The sequence below is a fragment of the Hylobates moloch genome, unplaced genomic scaffold, assembly GCF_009828535.3.
Source record: "Hylobates moloch isolate HMO894 unplaced genomic scaffold, HMol_V3 SCAFFOLD_4, whole genome shotgun sequence".
NCBI lineage: Eukaryota > Metazoa > Chordata > Mammalia > Primates > Hylobatidae > Hylobates > Hylobates moloch.
In genome coordinates, this window is record NW_026652279.1 from 108,420,202 (window position 1) to 108,447,056 (window position 26,855).

Consider the following 26,855-nt stretch of genomic DNA (forward strand, 5'->3'; position numbering starts at 1 on the left):
AATACGTTTCCTTATTTAGCCATTTTCAGATTGAATCTTATTATTGAGAGCCTTAATACACCCAAAAACCAATGTTCACAAATATATTAGGCTCAATAGGTAAGAAAAGAAAATCTGTCTTCTACTATCCCACAAATAGCTGTGTAATGATGGGGAATTCATTTAACCTTTCTGAGCCTACTTCCTTATTCTGTAGCTAACAGTTATTAAATATCCACTAGAAATCAAGCACTTGCTAGACACTAGAGATACAACAATGAACATGACAAAGACAGTCCATGTCTTTAGAGGCTTAAATTCTGGAAAGGTGAGGAGTCTAGGCTAAATTCCTTTTAAGTCTTCTGTTTCAGAGTTACTACTCTATACTTCAAATAGGATTACATTCATATTCTATGACCTGGGATTATTAATACAAGAATTTCCAAACGACACTGAAAAAGCTATAGAGCATTAAAGATTTCCTATGTGAACACTTATAAAATAACTTTTAAAATCAGAAGTAGATTTTATATCTTTATTCAGAGGTGATTCAACTATAGAATAAAGCCCTTTTAGCATTATAAAATGCAATGCTTTGAATTTTTTTTTTTTTTGCTCAGCAATACAGTTGCATTTTACAACTTTTATAATCCTGAAGAGATTCTCTTATTTGGAGTTTTTCATGCATTCAGGTATTTAGCATGATGTCTGATGTGGTCAGTAATAAAGGTTGCAATGAAGTAGTAGCTATGATCATAACCCTAGAAGATAAAGAGGTGATAAGACATTTATCCACCATTCAGAAACATCAATATTAGGAACATTAAATATATCTCTAAGGTCATTTAATTTGCTTACAAATAGTCATAACATTAAGGAAGTATGAGGAAGGTTTATAATAAAATCAAGGTTGTCATACTTGTACTTTAACATTTTCACTGTACATTAAAAGAGCAGCAAAAATATGAAGGAAAACTAAACATTCTGCCTAGCTTCTAAACATAGCCTAACTTCTAAATGCTACCATTAATATGTAAAGAGAGGAAGTAACACATTAATTAAATATGCAGAGTAGACATGTCATATCAACACTGTAGAGTACACTAAATATGCAGAGTAGACACTGTCATATCAATCAAGATGAAAAGAATCAGGATTTAGAGACCTTAGAAACATGGGCAAGACATTTCAATTCACAAATGCAGCACATCAGTAAGACAGTGACTATTAAAATACAAAATAAGCACACAAGCGATATAGAAAAAGAACATAAAAATGCCCAAATGTTCTATCATTGTTGGGAAGTCAAACACAGCCATCATAAATCATGTTAAGAATTCCTCCTACACAGTAAAAGCATGTCATATCTTTATCTGAGGAGAAATACGTCATGAAGCCCTGACATCCCTTAGCAATGTATCAAATTAGGTAAAAAGTCAGCAAACTTTTGGAAAACTACCATGAAACAGAGAAAAATTTAATGTGCTAAGCAGTTAAGCTGAAAGAGATTTCTATCTATCCAGTTATTTAAAACCATTGTTGTAGGTAAATGGAGAAATAATCCCTTTCTGGTGACTCTGACACCTCTTCTGAATATAAGATAAAAAAACAGTCTTCCAAAAAAAAATATAACAATAAGGTATTAACAAATTTTCGTTTTTTTTTGTTGTTGTTGTTCAACTTTTAAGTTCAGGGGTACATGTGCTGGATATGCAGTTATATAGGTAAACGTGTGCCATGGTGGTTTGCTGCTCAGATCAAGCCATCACCTAGGTATTAAGCCGAGCATCCATTAGCTATTCTTCTTGATGCTTTCCCCAACTCCCACCGCCCTTTGGCAGGCCCCATTGTGTGTTGTTGCCCTCCACATATCCATGTGTTCTTATCATTCAGCTCCCGCTTATAAGTGAGAGCATGTGGTGTTTGTGTTTTTTTTTTTTTTTTGAGATGGAGTCTCACTCTGTCGCCCATGCTGGAGTGCATGATCTTGGCTCAGTGCAACCTCCACATCCCGGGTTCACGTGATTCTCCTGCCTCAGCCTCCTGAGTAGCTGGGACTACAGGTGCATGCCACCATGCCCAGCTAATTTTTTGTATTTTTAGTAGAGACGGGGTTTCACCATGTTAGCCAGAATGGTCTCGATCTCCTGACCTTGTGATCTGCCCACCTTACCCTCCCAAAGTGCTGGGATTACAGGCGTGAGCCACCACGCCTGGCCTGGTGTTTGGTTTTCTATTCCTGCATTAGTTCGTTGAGGATAATGGCTTCTAACTCCATCCGTGTCCCTGCAAAGGACATGATCTCATTCCTTTTTATGGCTGTACATTATTCCATGGTGTATATGTACCACATTTTCTTTATCTAGTCTATCACTGATGGGTACTTCGGTTGATTCCATGTCTTTGCTATTGAATAGTATTGAATAGTACTGCAGTGAACCTATGTGTGCATGTATCTTTATAACAGAACGATTCATATTCCTTTGGGTATATACCTAGTAATAGGATTGCTGGGTCAAATGGCATTTCTGCCTTTAGGTCTGAGGAATCACCACACTATCTTCTACAATGGTTAAACTAATTTACACTCCAGGTGAGAAGAACTTTCTAAGGGTATCAAAAACACCAGATAATTTATCCCTATCTACAATTAAAATACGAGGTTAAATAAACTGAAAGAAATGACAGTCTAACAAAGATTTTTTTTTTCCAGTTTTGAACTAGTGAATGGTCACTGATGGGAAAAGATGGGAATTTTTCTAAGCACCTAAGAAATAAAAATAGAGCTAATAAAAATGTCACTGACGCCTCAGAGAACAAGGAAATCCCCAAGGTTTTGATGAATCAGTAAATGTTCTCAATCTCTCCCTTCCAGAGAGGTATTAAATGTTTATCTTGGGAACAGTAGTTAATAAAAAGTTCTAGTTTAAGATCAAGGTAACTTAAGTCTTCTAAAGCAATCTGTCTTCTATCATAGAAGTGAATGTTGATAGGAATGTTGTCAAGATTAAAGCTGAGCCTCGGAATTACTTGGTATCATGTCTCTCAATGATTAGACTAGTCCCAGCAGGCTAGTTAAATTTAGAGCTAAATTACAGTTTCCTATATAAAGAAAGAAATGTAAAGAAAAGCATTTTCCATCCATATAATTCTTGAATTGTTAAGAAGTTAAACAGGCCTAGGGTTTTAGGCCACAAAACCTGTAAAATGTACCAAGTATCATCTGCCATTTTTCACAGATCAAAAGATGGATCTGATAGAAAAAGGGTACAGATGCAGGGAAACAAACACCTCAAAAGACTTGTGTGACCAAGTTCCAATGTGACTGAGTATGCCATATTTTCATCCTTAGTTTCTTGTGTGTTAAGAGCCATCAGACACATATTAATAGCCATCCTTATTATTAGAGAAGTCCCAAGGTAAACCCAGGAATATATTGCAAGACAAGACAAGACATCTAAAATCCAAAACAAATGACCGTAAGTTCCATAATGATAAAGATTCACCTATGTGAGAAAGAAGAAAATGCCTGCCATTGAGGGCCCAACAATTTTTAAAAATATCAACAAAAAGGCAATAGAACACATTTGAACTACTGGTATCCTGCTGAAGTTATACAATTCCAGCTAACTGTATCATCCCTGACTAGGGTTTCTATTGATCAGTCTTATTAAATGGGGATGGCTTCTTTAATTAAATTCTTTGATGAATGAGTTGGTATGTTAAGGAGCTTGTGCAAATGCCTATGTTTAGTAACACTTGAAGGGGCCTTTTCTCCTCTACCTCACACTTTAAATGGAAAATCCTTGGTAGCAAAACTCTGACTCCTGGGGTATAAAAATAAATGAACACCTTTCATTCTTTCATTCTTCACTCAGCTCTCAAAAAGGAAGCAGTGCTCCAGTAGCTATGATGGATGTTTATCCTAACAGGCAGTGTTTTCTTATATATTTTCCAGACCCAATTAGAAAAGCTTGGATAAGAATCCCCAGGTTATTAAATCTCTTCAGTGTATTAAGGAGGAAGACTTTGCACTGTATTCATTTACCAAGTATTAAGAGTCTCTGTGCTAGATAGCTATGCTAAATAAGCATGGGATACAGAGATGAATGAGAGATCTCTACATTTCTGGGATTCTCTGCCATGTTCTTACTCTTCTCTAACAGGCAGATGCAGAGGCTAAAACAGCCTCTCAATCTTCAAAAAGGTCCTGAGGCTTAAGGAGGTAGTATAGCCTCTCCTTGTATTCCACAAAAAGAGACTACTGTTTCTGGAAACTTCTTCACAGTATTAGGTCACTAAGTTTTTTTTTTTTCTCACTGTGTAACTCCAATAACTAAAGATAAGACATACTAGGCCCTTCTTTTTCAGACTAAGATTTGACCTCTGTACACTAGATATCAGAATTCTGCTACCTAGTATTTTTTTTCAGTTTAGATTCCCTGAAGCCAAAATAGAAAAAGAAAAAATTATATAAATAACCAAATAAATATTCCCAATGCACTAACCCCTCACTCTAAAAAATTTTTTTTGACGTTCGACAGAGTATAAATATAAATTGTGAGCATTTAACACCATTAAAAAGAGGTAAAGGAATGAAGTTGGGTAAATCATGTGCATGATTATAATTATTTTCTTTCTTCCTTCTCAGATCATTTATTTATACATATCCCCTATTATTTTCAGCTTATTTTTCACAGCTTCTATCCCACAAGGAAATACAGTTATACTATACTTGTAATCAAATGATAAAGCAGGTGATAAAACTCTCAAACCCAAGGTAATCTTGGGTCAAAGCTGGTGAGAAAATCTGAAAGCAGACTGTCTGGAGCCACTACTTAGGCATGTTCATTCAGTTGTTGATTCAATTACAACGAATCTAAACGAAATCTGCCTCAAGCTATGTAGTTCACTCTTAACCTGACCATGCTGGAAGTAAAGTGAATAGAAAATTGCAGCTGAGCTCAAGATTGTGACTCTGGTGCTTTGAATACTTTCTTACTTTTTTAGAAGAATTGAATGGTTTGTCTCGACTCCTCATTAAGTATAGCCAACTATGTGTTCTAGTTGCTTGGGATACAGGCATTTTAGAAACAAATAAGTGGACTTATTTTTCCCTCCAAGAATGTCATCATGTTCTAACTGTGCTGTTTTTATAACAAACTTGAGAGATTTTCAGACTTTGCTGGCAGGCAGAAACGTTGTAGAAACAACAGAAATTTTGGGTACAGTCTTTGGGGAAGCAAATGAGGTATCCAACATGGGTAGTGCCAAGAAATTAAGGTCATTTGGAAAAAACACGGTTTGGTACGCACTTATAGCTATAGTTACTGCAGTTAAACGTATTACTATATTTATAGTCAAATTGGTATTTGGATTTCTCAAGGCTGGTTGTTGACCTAAAGTTTAATTGTGATGGTAAATGTTCAAATAAATCTAAAACAAAATTCTATTACTCAAGGATGGACACTAACAGACAAAAAGTATATAATGTATTAGTTTTTGACATTTTCTCACTATATATACATATATATACATATATATATAGTTCACATGTGCAAAATATCCCTGAAAACAGGAAGACTGCTCAGATCTTCTGCGTAAGTTACATAGGCAGCAAGCTATGCACAATTTCTCCTTGTGCTAGCTCTAACTCCATTCCTTTGCTCCTCAGGAGGACATCATGCTGTCTGAAAATGGCTTGATAAATGACAGGAGGTCAGTATTTGCAGTTAAATGGCCTTACTTCCAGTTCTGGTTCCACCACTTACTAGCTGTGTGACCTCAGATAAGTAGGTTACTTCTCTGAGCCTGTCTCCTCATTTGTAAAACAGATGGACAGGAAAGAAATGGTATCTCATGTGGTGGTGTAAGAATTAACAGTGAGTTAATGCTGTGAAGGCATTTTACAAACTCATGTACCACATTGCACACTGATCTAGATTTATTTGAACATTTACCATCATAATTACATTTTAGATCAATGTGCCTGACACATTATCCTTAAACATAGATAAAAATTTATTTAAAAATCATGACCATGTATAATTTTCAGTGCTTATTTTTCACTCTAAAATATTTTAAATTATATTCTGAAGCTTATGAATTTTTCTTAAAAATAAAAGCAGAACTTCCTTAATTAGGACTATGGTAGCATATATAGAGTTAGGTGAGTAGTGGACGGTCTAAAATACTTCTGTATTTTAGTTAAAAAAAACTTGCAAGCCCATTGGGATTCAGTAATTATTCATAAACAACTAGAAATATCAAGTAGCACAACGAATAGATTAGTATGCAAGTCAAATAATATAAAGCACATGTGTGATAAATAATACTTAACTTCTGAGGCTAAAATATATATATAAAATAAGGAGTAACTGAGGTAGAAGTTTGTCCTTTGTATTCTACTGTAGCAAAGGTACCCGTGTAAAGAAAGATGTATCTGCTAATGTTGAAGATTAATCATCATTCAAGCATTAAAAATCTTGTTATTTACTGGTTTGATGGAAAACAATATTTTTCACTGCCAAAAGCTTTCCTATTTCTATCAAATTTAGTGTTAGATATAATTAATTTTATGGGCAGGTTTTCACTTCAAGTGTCTGAATTAAAAACTTACTAGAAGTAGCATTTTATATTCTAAAATAAAGACAATACCACAGAATCCTAATTTTTCATAGTTACATTATCTAGATCAAGCTGAAGTTTCCTAATACTTGCCTCTTGTAATCGAAAAACAACAGGGATTTTCTTTTCTGTACAGGCAGCTATGAAGTTATCAGGGAGTAACTGTCCATCTAAAAGAAACTGGTCATCTTTCCCTTGATCAATTAGTATGTCCAGCTGAGATCCTGGATAGGATTTCACAAGATGGGTAGCATCATAAGCCTGTAAAAAGAGAAGTAACATTGAAAAATAAATTCAAAGATAGATATTCTTCAGGATATACTATACTAGTACCAAACAGAAATTTAAAGTTATTTAAGCTCTTAGGCTGATTAAATCAGAAATATGCTTTTAAGTTGGTTCAAAATCTGACTTGCCAGGCTTTTATTTACAAGGTCTTCGGAATTCTATTTTCTAATAATAGTCTCCTCCCTACTTTCAAGCAGTCCTAGACTAGTGGCAAGAATCCCATATCTCAGGCATTCTTCACAAAATGGCCTTTTTCCTTTTAAACCTTTAATATTCTTAATCTCTTGACTCCAGCAAGAACGTGATTTTTTTTCCTTTGTAACTCCTTCCACAAACTGGAAATTAGAAGCTTCTTCTAACTCCATGATCTTTTTCCAAATATTCTCTATTTCAGATAATCTTTTTATGTCTCTTCTTTATGGCTCTAATTCCAGACATAAATACATTCAGCCTTCTTTTTTGCTGTTGAACAGCACCAAACCTCTGTTATCTACATAAGCTTTCAGAAAGACCTGGTATGAATAATCTGAATCATATCAACATCATCTCAAATTTATTATCTGAGGAGCTGCCACTAGTTACAATTTTATGTTTTATCATCCACCTTGAAATATTCTTATTCATATATATTCATTAACCACAACTTTTATACACTGACCAAGACAAACGACCACGAAAAGATTTGTCCTCTAAGTATCCTGCTTTTGAAGATTCTATTTCCTTTCATCTTAGAGTGGGAGAGGACCTATAAAGTCTGACTAGTTCTAAATTCTATGATTTCATAATTCTACATCGTTTCCTGATTTCAATTGTAAATTAAATAATACCCTAAATACAACATAATTAAGACAGTAAAATCTACTGTCACTTGGAGAAAAGTACATATCTAGATTCCTTTTTAGGTTACCTTTATCTCTACCTCTCACCTTCACCCTCCAATTAGTTGGTCTTTTACCCAATTCTTCTGTTAGACCATAAGCCCCTGGTGGATGTGAAAGGGTCACCATTTTCATGACAAAACAGCTCAGAACTTAGCATAGACTTTGCACCTGATGAAAACTCAAAACACTGATGTACATGCAATGTCAGTTCTCAAAGGACCTAATCCTAAATCATTTCTAGCATTCTTCAAACATAGTAAAAATTCAAGCCTAAACAAAACTGTAATCTAGTTACTAAAGGATGAACCCTTTAATTAGTTAGAATTTCAGTAATCATCCTTAAATAAAATTTGTTAGAATTTCAATAATCATCCTTAAATAAAACAGGGGTTCATGTAGGAATGAACCCTGAACACAGAACTATAAATACTTTAAGACAAAGAAGTTGCATTTTTTACCCATTCAAGTATTTTCTGCTTGTTAACAATGCACATCATGATGAGTTCATTTGCAAAGTATTCAAACTCTTGATGGAGTTTGTAAATGGCCCATTTCTGCACAAGAGTAAAATGGCTCTCAGGAAATAGGGTCATTTTTATTTCCACTTGAAAGCACTGTTTGCACGCTTGAAAAAGCAATCTTGCTGTGGGAATATTCACATAAATGTACATAACAGAATATCTATTTTTAAAGACTCACGTCTGGAATTTAAAATCGAGATCTGAAATGCTGAATTTTGAAAACAAATACACAAAGTAATTTAAAAAGCCAGGCTTATTTGCTTCTATTACACAACTGAGCATATAGTTAATAAGAGGCAAGTCTAAATTTAGTAACACAGGTTGAACATCCCTGATCCAAAAATCCAAAATCAGAAATGCTCCAAAATCTGAAACGTTTTGAGTACCCACATGATGCTTAAAGGTCATGCGCCAAGGAAATACCCATTGCAGCATTTTGAATTTTTAGATTAGGGATGCTCAACCTGTAATATATGGTATTTTTAGATTAGGGATGCTCAACCTGTAATATGTGGTATTTTTTGGTTATGTTAATTTAGAAGTGATGTTAATTTAGAAATAAAAACATAAATTAACCATTAGTAGAAAAAAAAATATAGCCCCAGAATATCTGCCATGATTCAATACAATTAGAAAGTAAGGTTTATTGTTGAGATATATATAGACATATATATCTATATCTATAATATATAGATATATATCATATATTGATATATATCGATATTGATATATATAGACATATATCTCATATATTGATATATAGACATATATCTCATATATTGATATATGTATCGATATATAATATCGATATATATATGTATCTTTTGCTAATTTGTCTCAGCTCTAGAGCCCTAACTTGAGCAGGGTAGGAATATAATATATGTCCAACCTTTTAAACAAACTTGAAACTTAAGAATGAGTATTAAGATAGCCATTCAGTACCTACCTTCCATTTACTTTGATCTGTTCCCAAATATCCACTAAAGGCTTTTTTGCCCCAGGGACAGAGTACAGGGTTGCAAATTGGAGCAAATGCTGACACAGACTTCAGAAACAAAATAAATTTAAAAACAAGTTATATTTTGCTAAATTAAATATGAATAGATATTTGCAACTTACTTAAAAATACAGAAGTTACTTGCAACTTGCTTAAAAATTCTGACTTGCCATGAAAACCCTGTGAACAATTTTCCTTTTGATATATTACTGGCTTAGATTGCAGGCCTTTCCATAATACATCTTTTGTGTATTCTATTAAGAGAGCTAATAAATATAGTTGCTAAAATAATGCAAAATAATACATTGCGATTTAATTAAGATACAAACAGAAGTCTATGTTCAGCGTTGCTGCTTTTTTAGCACTGAAAATTACTCTATAGTAATACAGTTCATGCTTACCTTAGTGAACATGTTACTAAATCTGACACATGATTTCTCTTAAACAGTACCAACAAAGCAGTGAGCAATGCATTTCAATATGACAGATTTTTTAATACAACTCTGTGTTCTATACAATGTTCTTTTTCACTGGATGAGATGCAGAGATGGGATCTCTCAACTTCAGAGTGCTCATCAATGTAAATGTTTAGTAGTATCTACTAGCTTTTTTAAAGGACAAAAAAATCAACTAAGTTTGCTTTTCTACCTCAGACATGATAAATAGACTGCCTTAAAAAATGGAAATGAAAGTGCTTACTTAAAAGCCCACTGTCATGCCATGAATTAGTAAAACTTTATAATAAAGCGTACCAAAAACAAAATATTTGATGCCACAGCAAGAAACTGCTATGAGAAATATTTTCATTTCTCAGTAGCACACCTAAAATAATCAATAAGTTCTTCCTAAGAGGAGGAAATGAATTAAACCAATCTTAAGGGCATGAACAGCCCTGTAAATTTAAAGGCAGAAGAAATTTTAAGATGCTAGTTGCTTTAACACTTCCTTATTCAACTCTTGTAACATGCTGTTCTGCACAGTATGACATACTACATATGATAGTTATTCAAATTTGACTCTGGGAAAGGCTGAGAGTGATGTTTTTTAATCAAGCTGCATTTCAATTTTCATTAGAGGCATTAAGAACACAATTCTTAAGCTTCTATAAATCATATCTTTTACCTCAGAAAATCAAAGTCAACTTTACAAAGATATTCCTGGTAAGAATATAAATGATAGATCCTGCTACTATAACATTAATCAGTAATAATAACCTTTAGGGGAAAAAAGTGTGTTCAAAACTATAGTTGGAATAAAAACAATTAAAGGAGAAGCTACATTTTATAATACTTCTAGTAGGCCAATAAGAAAGCACTCTTGCTGAATTTCTATGCGTCTGATTCTGTAGCATATACTCTATGGTCAAATTAAATACCCACCCGTCAAAGACCCCAAAGTTCTCAACACTAGAAAAGTTTAGTCCCAATACTAACGATATTGTAATTTTACTCTTTGAAGGTTCCTAATATTATGTTATTCAAGAGAAATATTTATCACTAGAAGTTTATATAATCTTACTTTGTATTTTCCAGGATTTTTCAAAGCACAGATCAGAGCTCCATGACCTCCCATGGAGTGGCCAAAAATAGACATCCTTTGGGGATCCACTGGAAAATTGGCATTTATGAGTTGGGGAAGCTAGAAAAAATTTAATAGTGTGACAAAAGATATCAAAGAAAATAAGTTCAGATATTTCGAAGTTATATAAAATAATTACACAATCAATACTGCCAAATCATAGTCTTACAATGGTTTGAACTAGTAACAATGAAAACAAAACAAAACTAAATCCTCAGGTAGACCATGGTTATTAATATATCCTTGGGAAATATATGGTACAGACTTCTTAGAAAACACTTTAGGAAGGTGATGCAGAAAGAACCTTTAAAATGTTCTTAAGTTTTGACCTAGTAATTTCACTTTTTGGAATATATTCTAAGGAAAAGTCCTTAGGGAGAAAATATTATGCACAAAGATAATCAATGCAGTAATATTTATTAGGGTTAAAAATATATACAAAACCATAAGTATCCTATAAGAGGAAAAAGTAAATTATGGCATATGACAGAATATTACACAATTATTAAAATTAGAATAACACTAGAAAATATTTTTATATATAACTTAAAAAGAAGAACAAAATAAAAAAGTTTAGAATTATGTGAAAACTAGTCATAGAAACAGTCTGGAATACACCAAAACATAAGTGTTTTGGGTGGTAACAGAATTATGGGTAATTAAAAACTTACATTATTGTTTCTAAGTTTTTATGATATACATATTAACAAGGAAGATCACAGAATATTCAGAAAATGCATAAGCAGCATACAAATATTATTAATAGAAGTAATGCTTTACCATTTACGTTTTCTAACTAAGCCTTGGCTTATCACTATAAAATACATCCAAATGAACCAGCTGCCAGCCAAATTAAAGGTTTTTTTCATATACCATTTTCTTGGTTATTCTGCGTAGTATAAACAGGTCTCAATATAATGATTAAATTCTTTAATTGTACTTAGTGTTAATTCAAATTGCAGTAAATAGAACTATAGCACTAGTAAACTTTGAAATTTTTACTAATAACTTTTATACCCTAATTTAAAATCCTCAGGATTGTAAGGACTTTGTGTTCAAAATCAAACTCTTGGCAGTCATCAGTTAATAATTACAATACAAATTAAATTACCTCCTCCGTGACATAAGAGTACATTCTGTAGTTGGTTTTCCAAGGATCTTCAGTGGCATCAACATAAAATCCAGCACCAGTGCCAAAGTCCCAGCTCTCATCTTCTCCTTTAATATTGCAGCCACCTATCAAGAAACAATCTTGTGGTTTCATCTGCTCTGTAGTAATGGCCCATGTTTAATAACACACTTTCAGATGAATCTGCAAGTCCATTTGCATGGGAACTGTTCACCAAATGTTGTGAGCTCTCCGCCTTTTGGAGCACATGATAGGATTATACTTCCTGCTCTTCTTGCCCTTGAATGGGGCCATGCAACTCGTTCTGGCCAATGAGGTAAAAAATGACCTTCCAAGCTGGAGTATTCAGCTGCCAAGGTAAGACACACTAACTTTCTTTGTTGATGAAGTTTCTTATGTACTCTGAACATATGCTTCCTTACTCTGGTTTACCTGTCAAAAGGACTTATATCTTCTTTTTATCTTTCAGAAATGTGTTGTGATCCTTTCCCTGATGACCCTCTCTCACTACCAGCACTTTCTAAATTCTCTTTACACAGGAGTGGGGAGGCAGATGCTTGTGCTCAACTTACTATCTTGAACTGAAAATGTTTTCTAATATGCTTTCCATCACATTTTCCTATCTATCCAACCTCCACTGGAATTTTCTTGTTTCTTTTTAACTTGTTACATTTTATTTTATATACTCGCATGTGGTTAAAAAGCCAACCATTGGGATTTTGAATAGAATTACAGTAGCACGTAGAGTAATTTGAAGACATGACCTTGTCCTAAGATTCATTTTATCCATCTAGAAATACAGCATTTTCCCATTTATTAAAGTCTTCATTTATGATAACAAAATTTTAGTTTCCTTTTTATATATGTTTTCGTATTTTATATTTTTCATATTATTTTGAATTAAATCTGTTGTTATATTTCTAACCAGATTTGCCTTGTTTTTGTATAATATGGCCTGTGAAAGGAAATATACTACTTGCCAGGCCAGCCATATAACTTCCCTAGTTTTACTGCCATTTAAATTCCATTTCCTGAAACTTCTAGAGTCATAAAACAAGTTTTAACTGTCTGATGCATTGAGTCTCACGTATTTGATATTTTCATTTCTCTAATGTAAATATTCAAATCATTTATATTAAAACTAACACTTGTTTAACTGTACGGTTGATGTTAACAGAGATGAAAAAAGATGTAATTATCATGCAACAAGACAGTATACCTCTGGAATAGAAAAATAATTTCCTATGCATCACACATTAGTATTTTGACAGTAGTGCCAATATGATATATGAATTGATTTGCTCAATCTCTGCTTTGAAGTATCTTAATATGGGAATAGCAAAACTATCCTCTTTCATAAGGGCCATGTCATGAGTAAAATTCAATGAGGAAAATGTACAGCATGGTATTTTGGAGTCATGATGCCACTTGAAAGGTTAATAGAGATAACAGCAAAAATATAAAATGAATTGTATAATGTATATATCATACCACTTATACCAGTCTTAAAGATTTAGATTTTTACAAAGGATGTCTCGACCACAAACACTTACGAGGGCTGGTATCTGGAGCGACGACAACAAGACCATGTTCTGAAGCAGCCTGATGATAACCAGATTTTGATATAAAATTTTGTTCTGTGCAAGTTAAACCTGAAGATAAAAAATATTGTTATTGGGCACACATGGACATGAAGATGTGCACCATTAATACTGGGGACTATTAGAGCAGGGGGAGAGGGAGACGGACAAGGGCTGACAAACTACCAATTAGGTACCATGTTCACTACCTGGGTGATGGTATCTTTCATACCCCAAACCTCCATGTCACGCAACATGCTCACATAACAAACCTGCACGTGTACCCCTTTAATCTAAAATAAAAGTTGAAATTATTAAAAATAAATTATCTCATGCTATATTGTGAATGGTTTATAAGCTTTAAACTTTTTATAATACAGGAAAACAAGCTCACTTGGTATTATTAAAATATTTTTTTCCTTTAGAAATAATTTTGAGTAAGACACTAAAATTCACTTTTTCACAAAATTTATAATAGTATTAACCTAAGAACTGTGTTAGGTTAAGTGATCTCATAACTATCCTTTTAAAATCACTACTAAAGTTTCAATTACTAAAATCCTTTGGACCAGGAGTGTTTGGGAATTCAGAAATTTTCAAACTGTAGAGTGACAATATGGTGCATAAGCCCAATATTAAAACAACCCCAGTGAAGTGTTATCAAATATGCTAATTAAACATTGCACTATTTCTGCACCAAAACATATTCACAGTAAATAAGCAAATACTATGGTCTTCATAATACAAATTTTTTTTTTATATACAGATAGTTCTCAGCAACAAAATTTAGCTTAATCATCTTTGTATTCTTCACTGAACTAAAAAGAGAGTGATGGTGACCATATGCCATCCTTAAATTGAGTTTTAGCCTCAGTTTTTAGAAGTTTCTGTTATTTTTCCTAGCTCCATGCTTTTCAGTCATATGATAGAGGAAATGACTTAATTCTTTTACTATAGGCATCTAATACTACAATGATGTGAGAATGGTGAGGAATGAACTAGCAATCGAATTTATTGATCATTTTACCAGTTGAGAGAGATTTGGTTTGTTTATACTTTTTGGCTATTATAATAGTGTGCTATGAACAGTCATGTGCAAGTTTTTGTATGGACATGTTTTCAATTCTATTGGGTACACAGCTAATAAAGGGCTGTTTCAATGGTCACCTTTACTTGGGAAAGATACAAATCACTACACATGAACTATCTTTTAAGATTTCAGTTTCACTGTTTTGATTTCAGCTAATTTCTCTATTTTAGCAATATAATAATTGTGTGATCTTTCTGTTATTGTTTTCCTTAGACTTGCTGGGAAGCAAACCTTCTGAAATTTTTTTGTCACCATTTCTCATGTGCACTGGTCAGGCAATCTTACCTTTACTCAGAAAATCAAGCCTTAATTTCCAAGGTCTATCTGTTCTTCAGCATCTCACTAAGGAAACTGTCCTGTCATTTGATGTAAACAAACAAAAATTCTGTATTTTATACTTGTAAAGCTCAGATATGTCTTGCTAGATTCAATTTTAGTTAGAACTTAGGGCCCTATTATTAGAATACCTATGACACAATGCCTCAGGGCTTCTGATCTGGTTATTATTATTTAGCCAAGAGATATGACTATAGTACCCCTCACCAGAAACAAAATGCAAAAACAACAGGAGAAAAAACTAAATACAGCTCTGGACTGTGAGTCAGAAAACTTGTTCAACTCCACATTACTGTGTGACCCTGGACAATATTTAGCTTCTCTGGGCCTCATTTTCTTTCTAGGGATTACATGATTTCTAAGATCATTTTTAGCTATACAATATTATATTTTCTAAGACAATTAAATAACTATTTTGTTGCTCTTGCTTTTGGCAATACCTAATGCTCTTCTAGCAAAATCAGTGCTCTTCATTCAGAAATGTTTTCTTGAGTTAAAGTCAGATATGCACTTAATCTTTACCCTTTAAGATGAAATATTTATTCTCATTTTCAAAGACTGGTATTTGGGACTTGTCCTTGATGAAACACACAGGAGGGAGGATTTGTTAAATCAAAGTTACAGGAACCAATTTGAAGGAAACAAAATTAAAATAGTACTCTGTGACACAATTTAGTTGCTAGGATTCTCTCCTTATAACGTTTGCTTCTAAAGATGAAGTACCAACGTCTTGTGAAAGAAAAGTTAGCATAGAGGTTTCAAAACTGCAGGTGTCAAAATCTTACTCTTCACAATCTATTCTACAGTAGTTAATATGAAACACTGATTAAGAGAAGCCTTAGCGTTCTTCTGTGACTTTCCAGATTGTTGTCAGAGAAGCTCTATGGAGTCCAATTAAAATATTTTAGAGAACACTGTAAGAAGTTATTTGACTTCTTACAGTAGCTGGTTTCTAATTAGAGTACCTTGGTTTCCTGATTTCACCTAATATTGTTCTAATGGACTAGTAAAGTCTCTATAAACTCCAGAAATGCTTGGGTAGGTACAAATTAAGTAAATTAGTTTTCTAAGCCCTTGCTATTGAGTACAGAACTTTACATTCTCTGCTAAATTACTTGGTCTATTAGAAAAATACATGAAACAAATATAATTCAGTAGGTCTGAAATTATTCTGAGGATAAAGTAACAGAGTAGACTATGACAGGTCCTTAAAGTCTTTCATAAATGGCTCAAAAAGCCTACCAAGTTAAAATAAAAGGGTAAGATAAGCCAGTTAAAAAGAAAATAGAAACGACTTTATAAAACTCAAACGCATAATACTTACCTGAGAGCCAATACAGTGCAGGGCACTTTCCTGTTTCTGCCTTTGGTGGTAAGTAGACAGCAAATTTCATTTTGCAGTTCAGTTCAACACTAGTTTTAACAAAAACAACAACATAATATTAATGCCCCTCATTAATCAATACAGAAATAATTATGCACTATATAAAAAGTAAGATATATAGTAAAGGTCCAAAATAAGTTATTTAATGTTCAAAATAAGTGGTTCCACCAACATTTAAGGAATATACTTGTCCCTTAAAGAAAGAATGTGGTCAATTTAGCATACTGATCTAAGCCAACCTGAGCCTATACTTTGCATGGCACTGTCATTCTGGGCAAAATAAGTGAAAAATAAATGTAATTCATTGTGGCACTTATTAAAAAATAGTTTTTGTTTCTAAAGAAATGTATGAAATAACAAATCATCTTTCATAAAAAAATGAATTCTTGAGATCTTACATATTTGTTCATGGGCACTAAAATGTAACACATCCTTAATTCGCTCTTTCATCACTAATATTTTATCACAATCACTATTAATGCAACTAGAAAAGACAATTTTGATTAAAACCACAGGCATTTTTCCAGTAAACAGTAATTCATGCAACAATGATCTCTCATGGGTTTATTTAAAACATCATATAAATGGAAGTAAACTCTTATTATTTCAGAGTAAACACCTATCTTTTTATCAGTTATATAAGTACATATAGTTTAAAGTAAACTGTAACTGTAAATAGTAAATACTTCCACAAACTTTGTTACGAAAAACTAAATATATATAAAAACTAAATATATAAAAAACTCCCCAACCTTCTCATTTTCCATATTCCAGAGATAATTAATTTACCTCTTTTAGTTGATTTTTCTGGTATTTATGTCCCTAGCTACATAATATGACTTTATTACTGCTTCTAGATTTTTCAGTTTTTAGTTATTATCTATTGGCTTCCCATTATAGAAGGATTTTGGTTAACTTTCACCTCCCTGTATTTGCTCTCTGCGTGCCCCTACATTTCTCCTTCCACTATCGTATCCCATATAATTTTGGTTAATCAATATTAAGAAGTTATAAATGCTATTCAGAGATGACCCACGTAGTATATTAGAATTACTTTCCTTTTTCTTTCAGTTTTTTTTTTTGTTTTCATTGAGCTAGTAATTCTCTCCTTTTTGTTACTGGTTGTCCTTCCTTGTTAGGAATAGAGCTATTCAGAGATGACCCACGTAGTATATTAGAATTACTTTCCTTTTTCTTTCAGTTTTTTTTTGTTTTCATTGAGCTAGTAATTCTCTCCTTTTTGTTACTGGTTGTCCTTCCTTGTTAGGAATAGACTCCCACAAAGGCCCCATCATGAGAAGTTTTCTGTATGCTCCTTTCCATTCTCTGCATATTGGTGATTTTCTTTTTCCACATTATTCTAAGCAACTTTTCTTGTTGATGACTGATGGCACAAAAAATTTCTGACATTTGTTTTTAGGTTTTCAACTTTTGTTAGGGAAGTTGAAACATTTACTTTCATTATAATACCATATCAAATCCATATTAAATGCAGGGATATCTGTTATCAATACGTAAAATCAAGACAGCATAATCTTGTTACAGAATGGTTGGTGCCTTAAGACCTTTCTTGCACACTTAAACATTTGTTAAGAGGGTATATTTCATGTTAAGTGTTGTTATTACACAACATTTTTAAAAGAAGACCTTTCTCAAGCAGTTGTGGAATAAATCAGGTCTAAAGTATGTTCAACAGTGGTATGATTGACACTTATGTAAAAGCAAAAAAAAACACAAAAAAGCAGGATTATCAAGTAATCTTCTGAAACCTCTGTCCCTATCATGTCATTAAGATGTTGCTCAATTACCAAAAGAATACAATCTCATGCACAGATATTTGTGTGGTCACTCTATATGTATCACTAATTCAATACCAAACTCCCCCAACCCTGATTGGTTTCATAAATTTCCTCTATAATACAGTCAGTTCTATCAATTTCATCTACATTAAAAAAACCTCTTCAGACCAGTACTGCTGAACAGAACTTTCTACAGTGATATTAATAACAATGTTCTATATAGGTATTGTCCAATACAACAGCTTCTGGTCATGTGACTACTGAGCACCTGAAATGTGGCTAGTGGGACTGAAGTTTTATTAATTAGCTAATTTGATGTAAATGACTGCATGTAATTACTGGCTACCATCTCCAACTTTTGACCTGCTGCTTTCTAGTTGCTGCCTTAATACAGCCCCACTCATCTGGAAACTCTTTCTCCTCTGATCTGTTTTCTTGGATCTTATGCCTTCAGCTATCTTGCTTCAGTCCCTCATTTTGGTGAAGCATATTATTCAGTTGCTTCCAAAAGTGCATGGGAAATACACTTTGAGACCTTTCATATATGAAAACATCTTCATTCTACTCTCACTTAACTGACAATATGATTGGACATAGAAGTTATCCTTCAGAATCCTGAAAGCACTGCTGCTCTGCCTTCTTGGTTCTAGTAACACCGTTGAGCTGACCTAAACCTTTGAAAATTCTTAATCTACTTTCTCATTTTCTCAATGTTTGAGAATTTTCTTTGTTCCCAACACTCTAAAACTTTACTATGTTGCTGGTGTAGATCTATTTTCATCCATTGCACTAGACAACTTTTTAAATCTGGCAACTTCAGTTCTGGGAATTCTTGAATTATTTCTTTATTATTTATATCTATACCTCTATTTCTGTTCTATTTTCCAAAATTCCTAATTTTTAATGTTGGATTTTTGGACTAGTCCTCTAATTTTCTTGTCCTTTCTGATTTATCACTTTTATTTTACTTTCTAGAATGTTCAACTAACCCTTCTATTGAGTTTTGTCATTTCTACTATCAAAATTTAAATGTCTGGGATTTTTTGTAGTTGAGGATTTTTTTATTTTATGTTTTTTGAGACAGAGTTTCGCTCTTGTTGCCCAGGCTGGAGTGCAGTGGTGCCATCTTAGCTCACTGCAACCTCCGCCTCCCAGGTTCAAGCAATTCTCCTGCCTCAGCCTCCCAAGTAGCTGGGATTACAGGTGTGCATCACCATCCTGGCTAATTTTTGTATACATATATATATATTTTTTTTTTTCAGTAGAGACAGGGTTTCACCATGTTGGCCAGGTTGGTCTCGAACTCCTGACCTCAGGAGATCTGCCTGCCTTGGCCTCCCAAAGTGTTAGGATTACAGGTGTGAGTCACCACACCTGGCCATGTACTTGAATATTTTTAATAGCATCCTATGAAGTCAGAGGTCAATATCTTTTATGCCTTTAATATGAAGAGCAGTTCATATCAAATTAAAGACTTTATACAAATGTCTAGTGATCTTTAGCTGTCCACTCCTATTTGAGAGAAACACTAAAAATCTAGTTGAAAGCACTGTGCCTACAGGTGGAGTTGTCAATCATTGCTTTACTGTAAGGTCTGGTTAGGTTACTTTGTTGGCAAATCTCAGTATCTTGAAATCTCTTCCTTTGGGCTACTCAAACTCCCCACAAAGAAATTCTTCTAAAGGATGTAAGACTAAGTCCCCAAATTTTGAAAGCTAGTAGAAGAAACTCAGTGTGTAAACTTTTGCTTTATCTATTTGCAGTATCACAATCCCACTAATTGTGTCTGGTATTCCCCAGTACAAACTGTTTACTTTCTCTAGAGAACATACCTCCAATCTTTCTCCAGAGTAAGGAAGAGGCAGTGCATAAAGCTGGGACACTCTCAGATCTATCTCTTTTTAAAAACAGACTTTCAATTAATCTTTTTTCTAAGCTCAACTTTTATCCTTATTTTCAGGGGTCCCTGGTGCCTCCAATTACTATGGCTTTAAATCAATTGTGTCATTTCTCAGCTTTTTCTTGCTGATGTTTAGAATTTAGCTTTCTAGGTTTTACTAAGTCAGGTACTACCTCTCCATTTGTATTCCTGCTTCTAAAATGTTATTCTTAGCTCCTGTCTCCTGCTTCTTTATGCCTTTATAGGTATATGTATGTGTGTGTGAGTGTTTAATCTCTTTACTTAATGCCACGTTAGTCAGTTTTGGAGGCAGCAGAAGCAAATGCACGTGTTTAGTGTGCCATCTTTCTCAAAAAGTCCAGGTGTTTTTCCTACACTTAGAGATCCTCAAAGAAAATGTTTTCAGAATTTTTACTGGCAACATAAGCATTTTCATAAAGTTTCAGAAGAGCAGCAAGTCAAAGCTTCAAGATACTTCTCTGTTATGACTCACATAATCATATCCACAGCTAATTAAGCCTGGTAAAATTGTCAAATAGATAACCACCCAAAGAGAGTAAGCAAGTTTAAAAGTAAAATGAGGTACTATAATATCTAGATAAAGATTTGTTTTAAAATAGAACAAAATAATCCAACAGAATGAGAGGTATCTAAAATTATATCTTCTTAATAGTTACCTGTCATGTTCAAAAACTTTCTGCAATCCCCCAAAGCACTTGTTGCTGGAAATCTGCTTCAATGCCATTCTTCTGCTATTAGTAAAGAGTAATCTCATTAATTTCCAGAGAATTAGTTCCCGAAAAACTTGAAGAAAAACTAATTGCCTTCAGATAAATTATCTGAACACACAACTATTTTCCACTTAGAATTTTTTTTCACATTTTCTCCAGTAAATAATATTAAGAAACTGATTAACTCTCATACATGCATTTACACTTGTTACTCACTTTTAAAAGCTTTCATACTTTGGTATATCATTACTAATTTATTAACTATTTTCTTTTGTGGTGGACTGCCCCAAATTCTTTTTAAACGAGGCAGAAAATACATAAGTTAAGTTACCACTTAATTACCTTAGTTTAGAAGATTAAAAATTGTTAACAGTCTGCCTATCAACTGCAACAAAGTAGTCAAGGAATTGGTATGACTGATTATAGTTGATTTTAAAATGGAAGAAAGATGATGTGATAATGATTTTGGTAATAAAAATATGTAACATTACTGAACACTTACAGTGTGACACACACTTTTCTAGATACTAAACCAGATCCAATTACTTATCCCATAAATTTTTAACAGAAAGTGATACGAAACTTTAAGATCAACATTTATTTCTCCTTTTAAAACAAACCAATAAGTAAAACATAAGCCTGTTAACTTCTTTTCTGCCCAACAAATCTTTTAAATTTTCATGTAAAAATAATTTTAAACTTATATGTAAAATATATATTTTATTGCTTTTAATGATAAATACAGGAAAAAAGTTGGAAAACCATCTTTATCATAAATGCCTATTAAGCAAAGGGAAACCACACTGATTCTGACATGTACCTCTCAAAGAAAGATTCCCTTCCTATTCCTAGAAGCACTGTATTAGAATATAAGGCAGTAAGTCCTACATATTGAAAAAAAAAGCTTTAGATATCAGGAACAAGATCACCACCCTGGTGATCTTCTCAGGGAAATGCACTACTACGTGCCAATCAGCTGGAGCTTTAGGATTACTCTTTCAAAGATACAGAACAATAATCTTAAAAAGCTAATTTTGGAAATGTCTTTATAAAATACTTTAAAAATTAGTTTCCATCTTATCTTTAATTTCTTCAATAAACCCAAATAGTTTTATTTTGGAAGACTGGGATTTGAACCCAGGAAGTCTGACATCAGAGGCCCTACTCTTAAACTGCTATGCTGTCTTGAGTCTCTAGAGCTTCTTTAAATACTCTTTTTTTTTAAAAGATACTCTAAGATAACTGATTCTATAGAATTATATTACAATTGTATACAAAGAAATTACCATCTGCTCAGTTTTATGCTTTTAATCTATAAAAGATTAATTCTTAAACAATAAACTCCCATGAGATGTTATTAGTTACTGAATATTAACTTTAGCTACTGTTAACAATCCTATCTTAAATAATGAACTTACAGAGATAGACACTAATTTTAATATATTAATACATATATATGAGACCAACAAAATTTATTTGCTCCATTATTGCACAAGGAAACCAGATTTTCTTAAACTTAGAAAGGACTATATCCACTTTGCACAAGATGAGCACGTATCTGGTACATAGGAGTCTGTATCTTTGCTATTCGTCTATTTTAATAAACCTCAAGTTGTCAGTTTTCTCTGCTCTTAAAATTCAAAACCGAATGCTTTTCATTTGGCCAGAAGAAACAAGGTTAAAACACTTTTTAAAAGTTGGTAGAATATTTTTTTAAAAACCTTTTAAAGTATTTTTTTCTACCTACCCATTTTAGAAACTACCTTTAATTACAAATCAAAAAAATGTTAGGCTTAACAAGAAATATGACATAAACTAAGAACCAGATATAACATACTGTGATATACTATGATATCTGATACGTTATAATAGGTGGTTATATTTTTCTTTTTTTTTTTTTTTGTTTGAGACGGAGTCTCGCTGTCGCCCAGGCTGGAATGCGGTGGTGCCATCTCTGCTCACTGCAGACTCCGCCCCCTGGGTTCACGCCATTCTCCTGCCTCAGCCTCCCGAGTAGCTAGGACTATAGGCGCCCGCCACCTCGCCCGGCTAATTTTTTGTATTTTTAGTAGAGACGGGGTTTCACCGTGTTAGCCAGGATGGTCTCGATCTCCTGACCTCGCGATCCGCCTGTTATATTTTTCCATAGAATTTTTCTATGTGAAAAATAGCACCTTTTAAAACAAGCTATTAGTGGTATTTTCATTCAATGTTCAGAGTAACATATAAAGTTTACCTGTCCAATTGCTGATTGCTTTTTGCTTGTACCAAATGGTAGACGATTCTGAAAAAAAGACCAGTGGTTTACAAATGGGATATACTTTTCACAGCAAAGGTTATACAGAGCTTATATATGCATATGCATTCTCAATAGAAATGTTTTCTTCTTTTGAGGTAGGTGACTGTACACCCTGATGGGATACCACATCACCACTTAATCTAATTACCTTAATTGCCCATAATCTAATTATTTGCCACAGGCCATCTTAAAACCTATTTTGCCATAAGGCGTGTTGGTACTTGGTCAAAACCGTCTGTTGAAGTAAAAGTACTATGAAAGTTTTTTATCTTTTTAAATCAGTAAACAATGTTTTCAAGTGTTATTTCGAAGTATGAGATGTAGTCAACTCCTGAGTGAAGAAAACAAGAGTGGGGACTAGGTAAGTTCAGGAAGACGGATCTATCTGAGTCAGTTGTAAGTCGAACTTGTAACATGGGGAGAAAAAAGGAAAGAGATGAGGACTGAAGGACTACTACTAGGGTGACTAGAAAGGATGTGTAAGAAAAGTGGGCTTATGAACGATGAAGTGACTGATATTCAGTAAGAAAAATAAATATGGAAACTTACATAGTATATATCATGTCACTTGTCTGATAGATTTAGGCTCTAGAACAGATATATATTTAGGTTCTAGAACAGATTTTGTGGGAGAAATAGGGTGACAGAGTAGGGTGGAATACCAAAAAACCAAACAACACCCTTCCTCCTTCCCCTCCAAAAAACAAACAACAACAACAACAACAAAAACAGAAAAACAATTTCACAGTGCCAGTGGGAGTTACACAATTTTTCCCAAATGTTAGTGAACATCAACATTCTTTGGAGAAGAAAGGGTCTCTCAGTACATAATACATCCATTCCCCTAAAGTCCAAACCTTACTGTTCTTCCCTTTTTTATTTTTATTTTTTGGAGACGGGGTCTTGGCTGTGTGGCCCAGGTTGTAGTACAGTTGCATAATCATGACTCAGTGTAACCTAGAACTCCAAGCTTCAAGTGATCTCCTACCTCAGCCTCCTGAGCAGCTAGGACTACAGGTGCGCACCACACTGGAACACTTTTTTAAAAAAATTTTTTGTAGAGACAGGGCCCTTTACTTATTCAAGTTAAATGTCATCCACCTCCAGAAATCTGAGTTCTATTTTTATCCTTCTTCCCGTGTCTCAAGTTTTCCATAAATCTCTACATGTGTTTTTTGTTCCCATTCTCTCAGATTCTTTGGATTTTGATGTTTCTTCATTTCCAGGATGTCCTATTCCACTGGCTCTTAACGATCTAGACAGGTGTTCCCAAAACCAACAATCTACAGTTCCAGTAACTGGCTGTTGACCACCACTGTGTTGTTCAAATCCTCTTCTCAGTGAAAACTCAGGATCTGGCTTCTTCCCTTTCACTCTGTCTCCTCCCACCTCCCTTTTCTTTTTTCTTCACGCTCTCTTTCCCTAAACCCCATTCCCTAAATTTCAACTACATTTTCTGGGTGAGATAATCTAAATCTGCATCTCTATAACCAATCTTTCTCAAGCATTAGTACTCATAATGAAATTTCTTTCTGGACCCTTCTACCAAGACATGTCACCAGCTATTAAAACTTACCACACCTAAAATTAAGCTTCTACATCTCACCTTCAAACCATTCCTCTTTTCATTGCCTCCCTTTTCCAGATTCATGCCTGTCTTGCCTAATCTACATTTGAGATGCCTCAAAGTTACCTTCTTTTTGAATTCCCATTGCGATCATCCTAATTATATATAAGAAACTAAAACTTAGCCTCTTCCTTTCTTTCTAATACATCCCATTACAATCAATCCTGCATGAAAGCCTAGGGTTTTAATCCACTTAATTTACTGGTCAACGGATCCCTACCAACAGCTCATCTCCAGCCTAACACGGCCTACGTGGAATTGTTAATCATTTTTATTTAGTATTTTTAAAACTGTGATAAAAACACATACATAATATTTACTATCTTAACCATTCCTAAGTGTGTATTTCAGTAGTGTTAAGTATCCATTAGTCATATGTAAAAACAGTTCGCCAGCTCACAATAACGAGCAGATGAGAACTGCCTGACTACCCCCTGGCTGCTGCAGGTGGAAACTACTAATCCCCTTAGCTATTAGGCCAGTAGTTGAGAACCAGAAAGTCACTGAAATGGAAGACCATGTTAATTGTACAATTTTCTCCAAGTTTAATGCATTAAAATTTCATAAAATTAAAACGATGCAGGATCACTGAAAAAATATAAGAATGAATAAAACTCCATATAAACTTTAGTCACATTCTACCTGTGTGCAAACATAGTCTTTTCTTTTTTTTTTTTTTTTTTTCTGAGACAGGGTCAAACTCTATGGCCCAGATTGGAGTGCAGTGGCCTGATCTCGCTCACTGCAATCATCTCGGCCCCCGGGCTCAGGTGATCCTCCCGCCTCAGCCTCCGGAGTAGTTGGGACCACAGGTGGCACCACCATGCCCAGGTAATTTTTTGTAGAGGAGGTTTTGCCATGTTGCCTAGGCTGGGTCTCTTTTCCTTCATAAAAATTCACATGGCTTGCCCAGGTAAGGATTTCTATTAAACTCTGGGGAAAAAAATGTTTAAAAAATATAGCATCTATAAACGCCAAACACCTTCACATGGCTCTAAATATGGTCTATAATTTGGTCCTACATTATTTTTCTGGTCTCACTCCCTACTAAGTTAGTTAAACTCAACTATGCATAATTCTAGGATGGCCTGGATGTTGCTACCGGGTGGCTTTACTCAATGCCACGGTACAATGGTTTCAGAGCAGGTTCTGGGGCCAGACCCTCCGGGTTCAAAGTCTGACTTCACCACTTATTACTACATGACACTGGGCAAGCTAATCTATGCTTCATTTGCCCATCTGCAATATGGGGATACAGTAATATATATCAATTTGAGAGGGTTGCTCTGGGAATTAAATGAGTTAATTCACGTAATGCTTAAAACGCTGCTTCTACCACACACACAAACATGAGATATTATTTTTCCTGCAACCTGAATGCCCTCCTTCCAGGTGCGCTCCATCCCATTTCCCTGATGACCCCATCAGAAATGACTTCCAGTCCCCCACAGCGCTCTGACAGCATTTTACGACTCGAACAGATTTCGTCAAACTCCAAAGACACGGGTTCCCCTCGGCACCATCAGGTGAGTGCTCCTGATCGCGCCATTGGCTCGTGCCCCGACGCGGACGCTGCCTAGAGCAGGAGGTCCACACTCCCCTGAACCAGGCGCCGGTGGACGCTAGTAACGCGTTGAGGCCCGCACCCGCCTTAAAATGCGTACACATCTACTTCACATTTTCGCGCGGTGGCTGCGGGTCTAGGAAAGTCTTTCTGAACAGGAAAAAGCTGTACAAATGTAGCGGGCAGTAGGTAAACGGGCGCTCAATCCGGGTTACACTACGTTGGAGGTTCCGAGAAGGAAAAGGGATTAGAGGCGAGGCTCCGCGTCACGGGAAAAGGTCCTTGGCCTCCTGTCCTGGATGGCGGCGCTCAGGGCCCAGAGTCGCTGTCTCTGCGCTCGTGCCTGCGGATATCTGCACCGCAGGCCTCGGCGTCCGCCCCGATGACGCCTAGCCGTGCCGCAGCCGCAGCCGCAGCCGCAGGAGGGCTGACAAAGTCCAGGCCTCTACCCGGACCCAGTCTTACCTGCGGCGGCGGAGTGACCAGAAGAAGCGACCCCAAGTAAAAGGCGGGGCTCAAAATGGCCGCCGGGGCCTCGCCTCAGC

General features: G+C 34.7%; 1 protein-coding gene across 2 annotated transcripts; it reads right to left on the minus strand.

Moving 5' to 3' along the window:
• Positions 1-500: 500 nt before the first annotated feature.
• On the minus strand, positions 501-26,855 carry ESD (esterase D). 2 transcript variants are annotated; one of them, XM_032150848.2, is made up of 10 exons: positions 26,776-26,855; positions 23,057-23,104; positions 20,767-20,838; positions 16,331-16,419; positions 13,554-13,652; positions 11,983-12,107; positions 10,812-10,931; positions 9,243-9,341; positions 6,700-6,867; positions 501-740 (listed from the first exon to the last, which is right to left on the minus strand). In XM_032150848.2, exons 3-10 carry the CDS (start codon positions 20,832-20,834, stop codon positions 660-662), a joined length of 849 nt encoding a protein of 282 aa, XP_032006739.1. In that variant the 5' UTR covers positions 20,835-20,838; positions 23,057-23,104; positions 26,776-26,855; the 3' UTR covers positions 501-659. The 2 variants fall into 2 exon arrangements, with proteins under 2 accessions (XP_032006739.1, XP_032006738.1); XM_032150847.2 differs by having other exon boundaries at positions 20,767-20,841.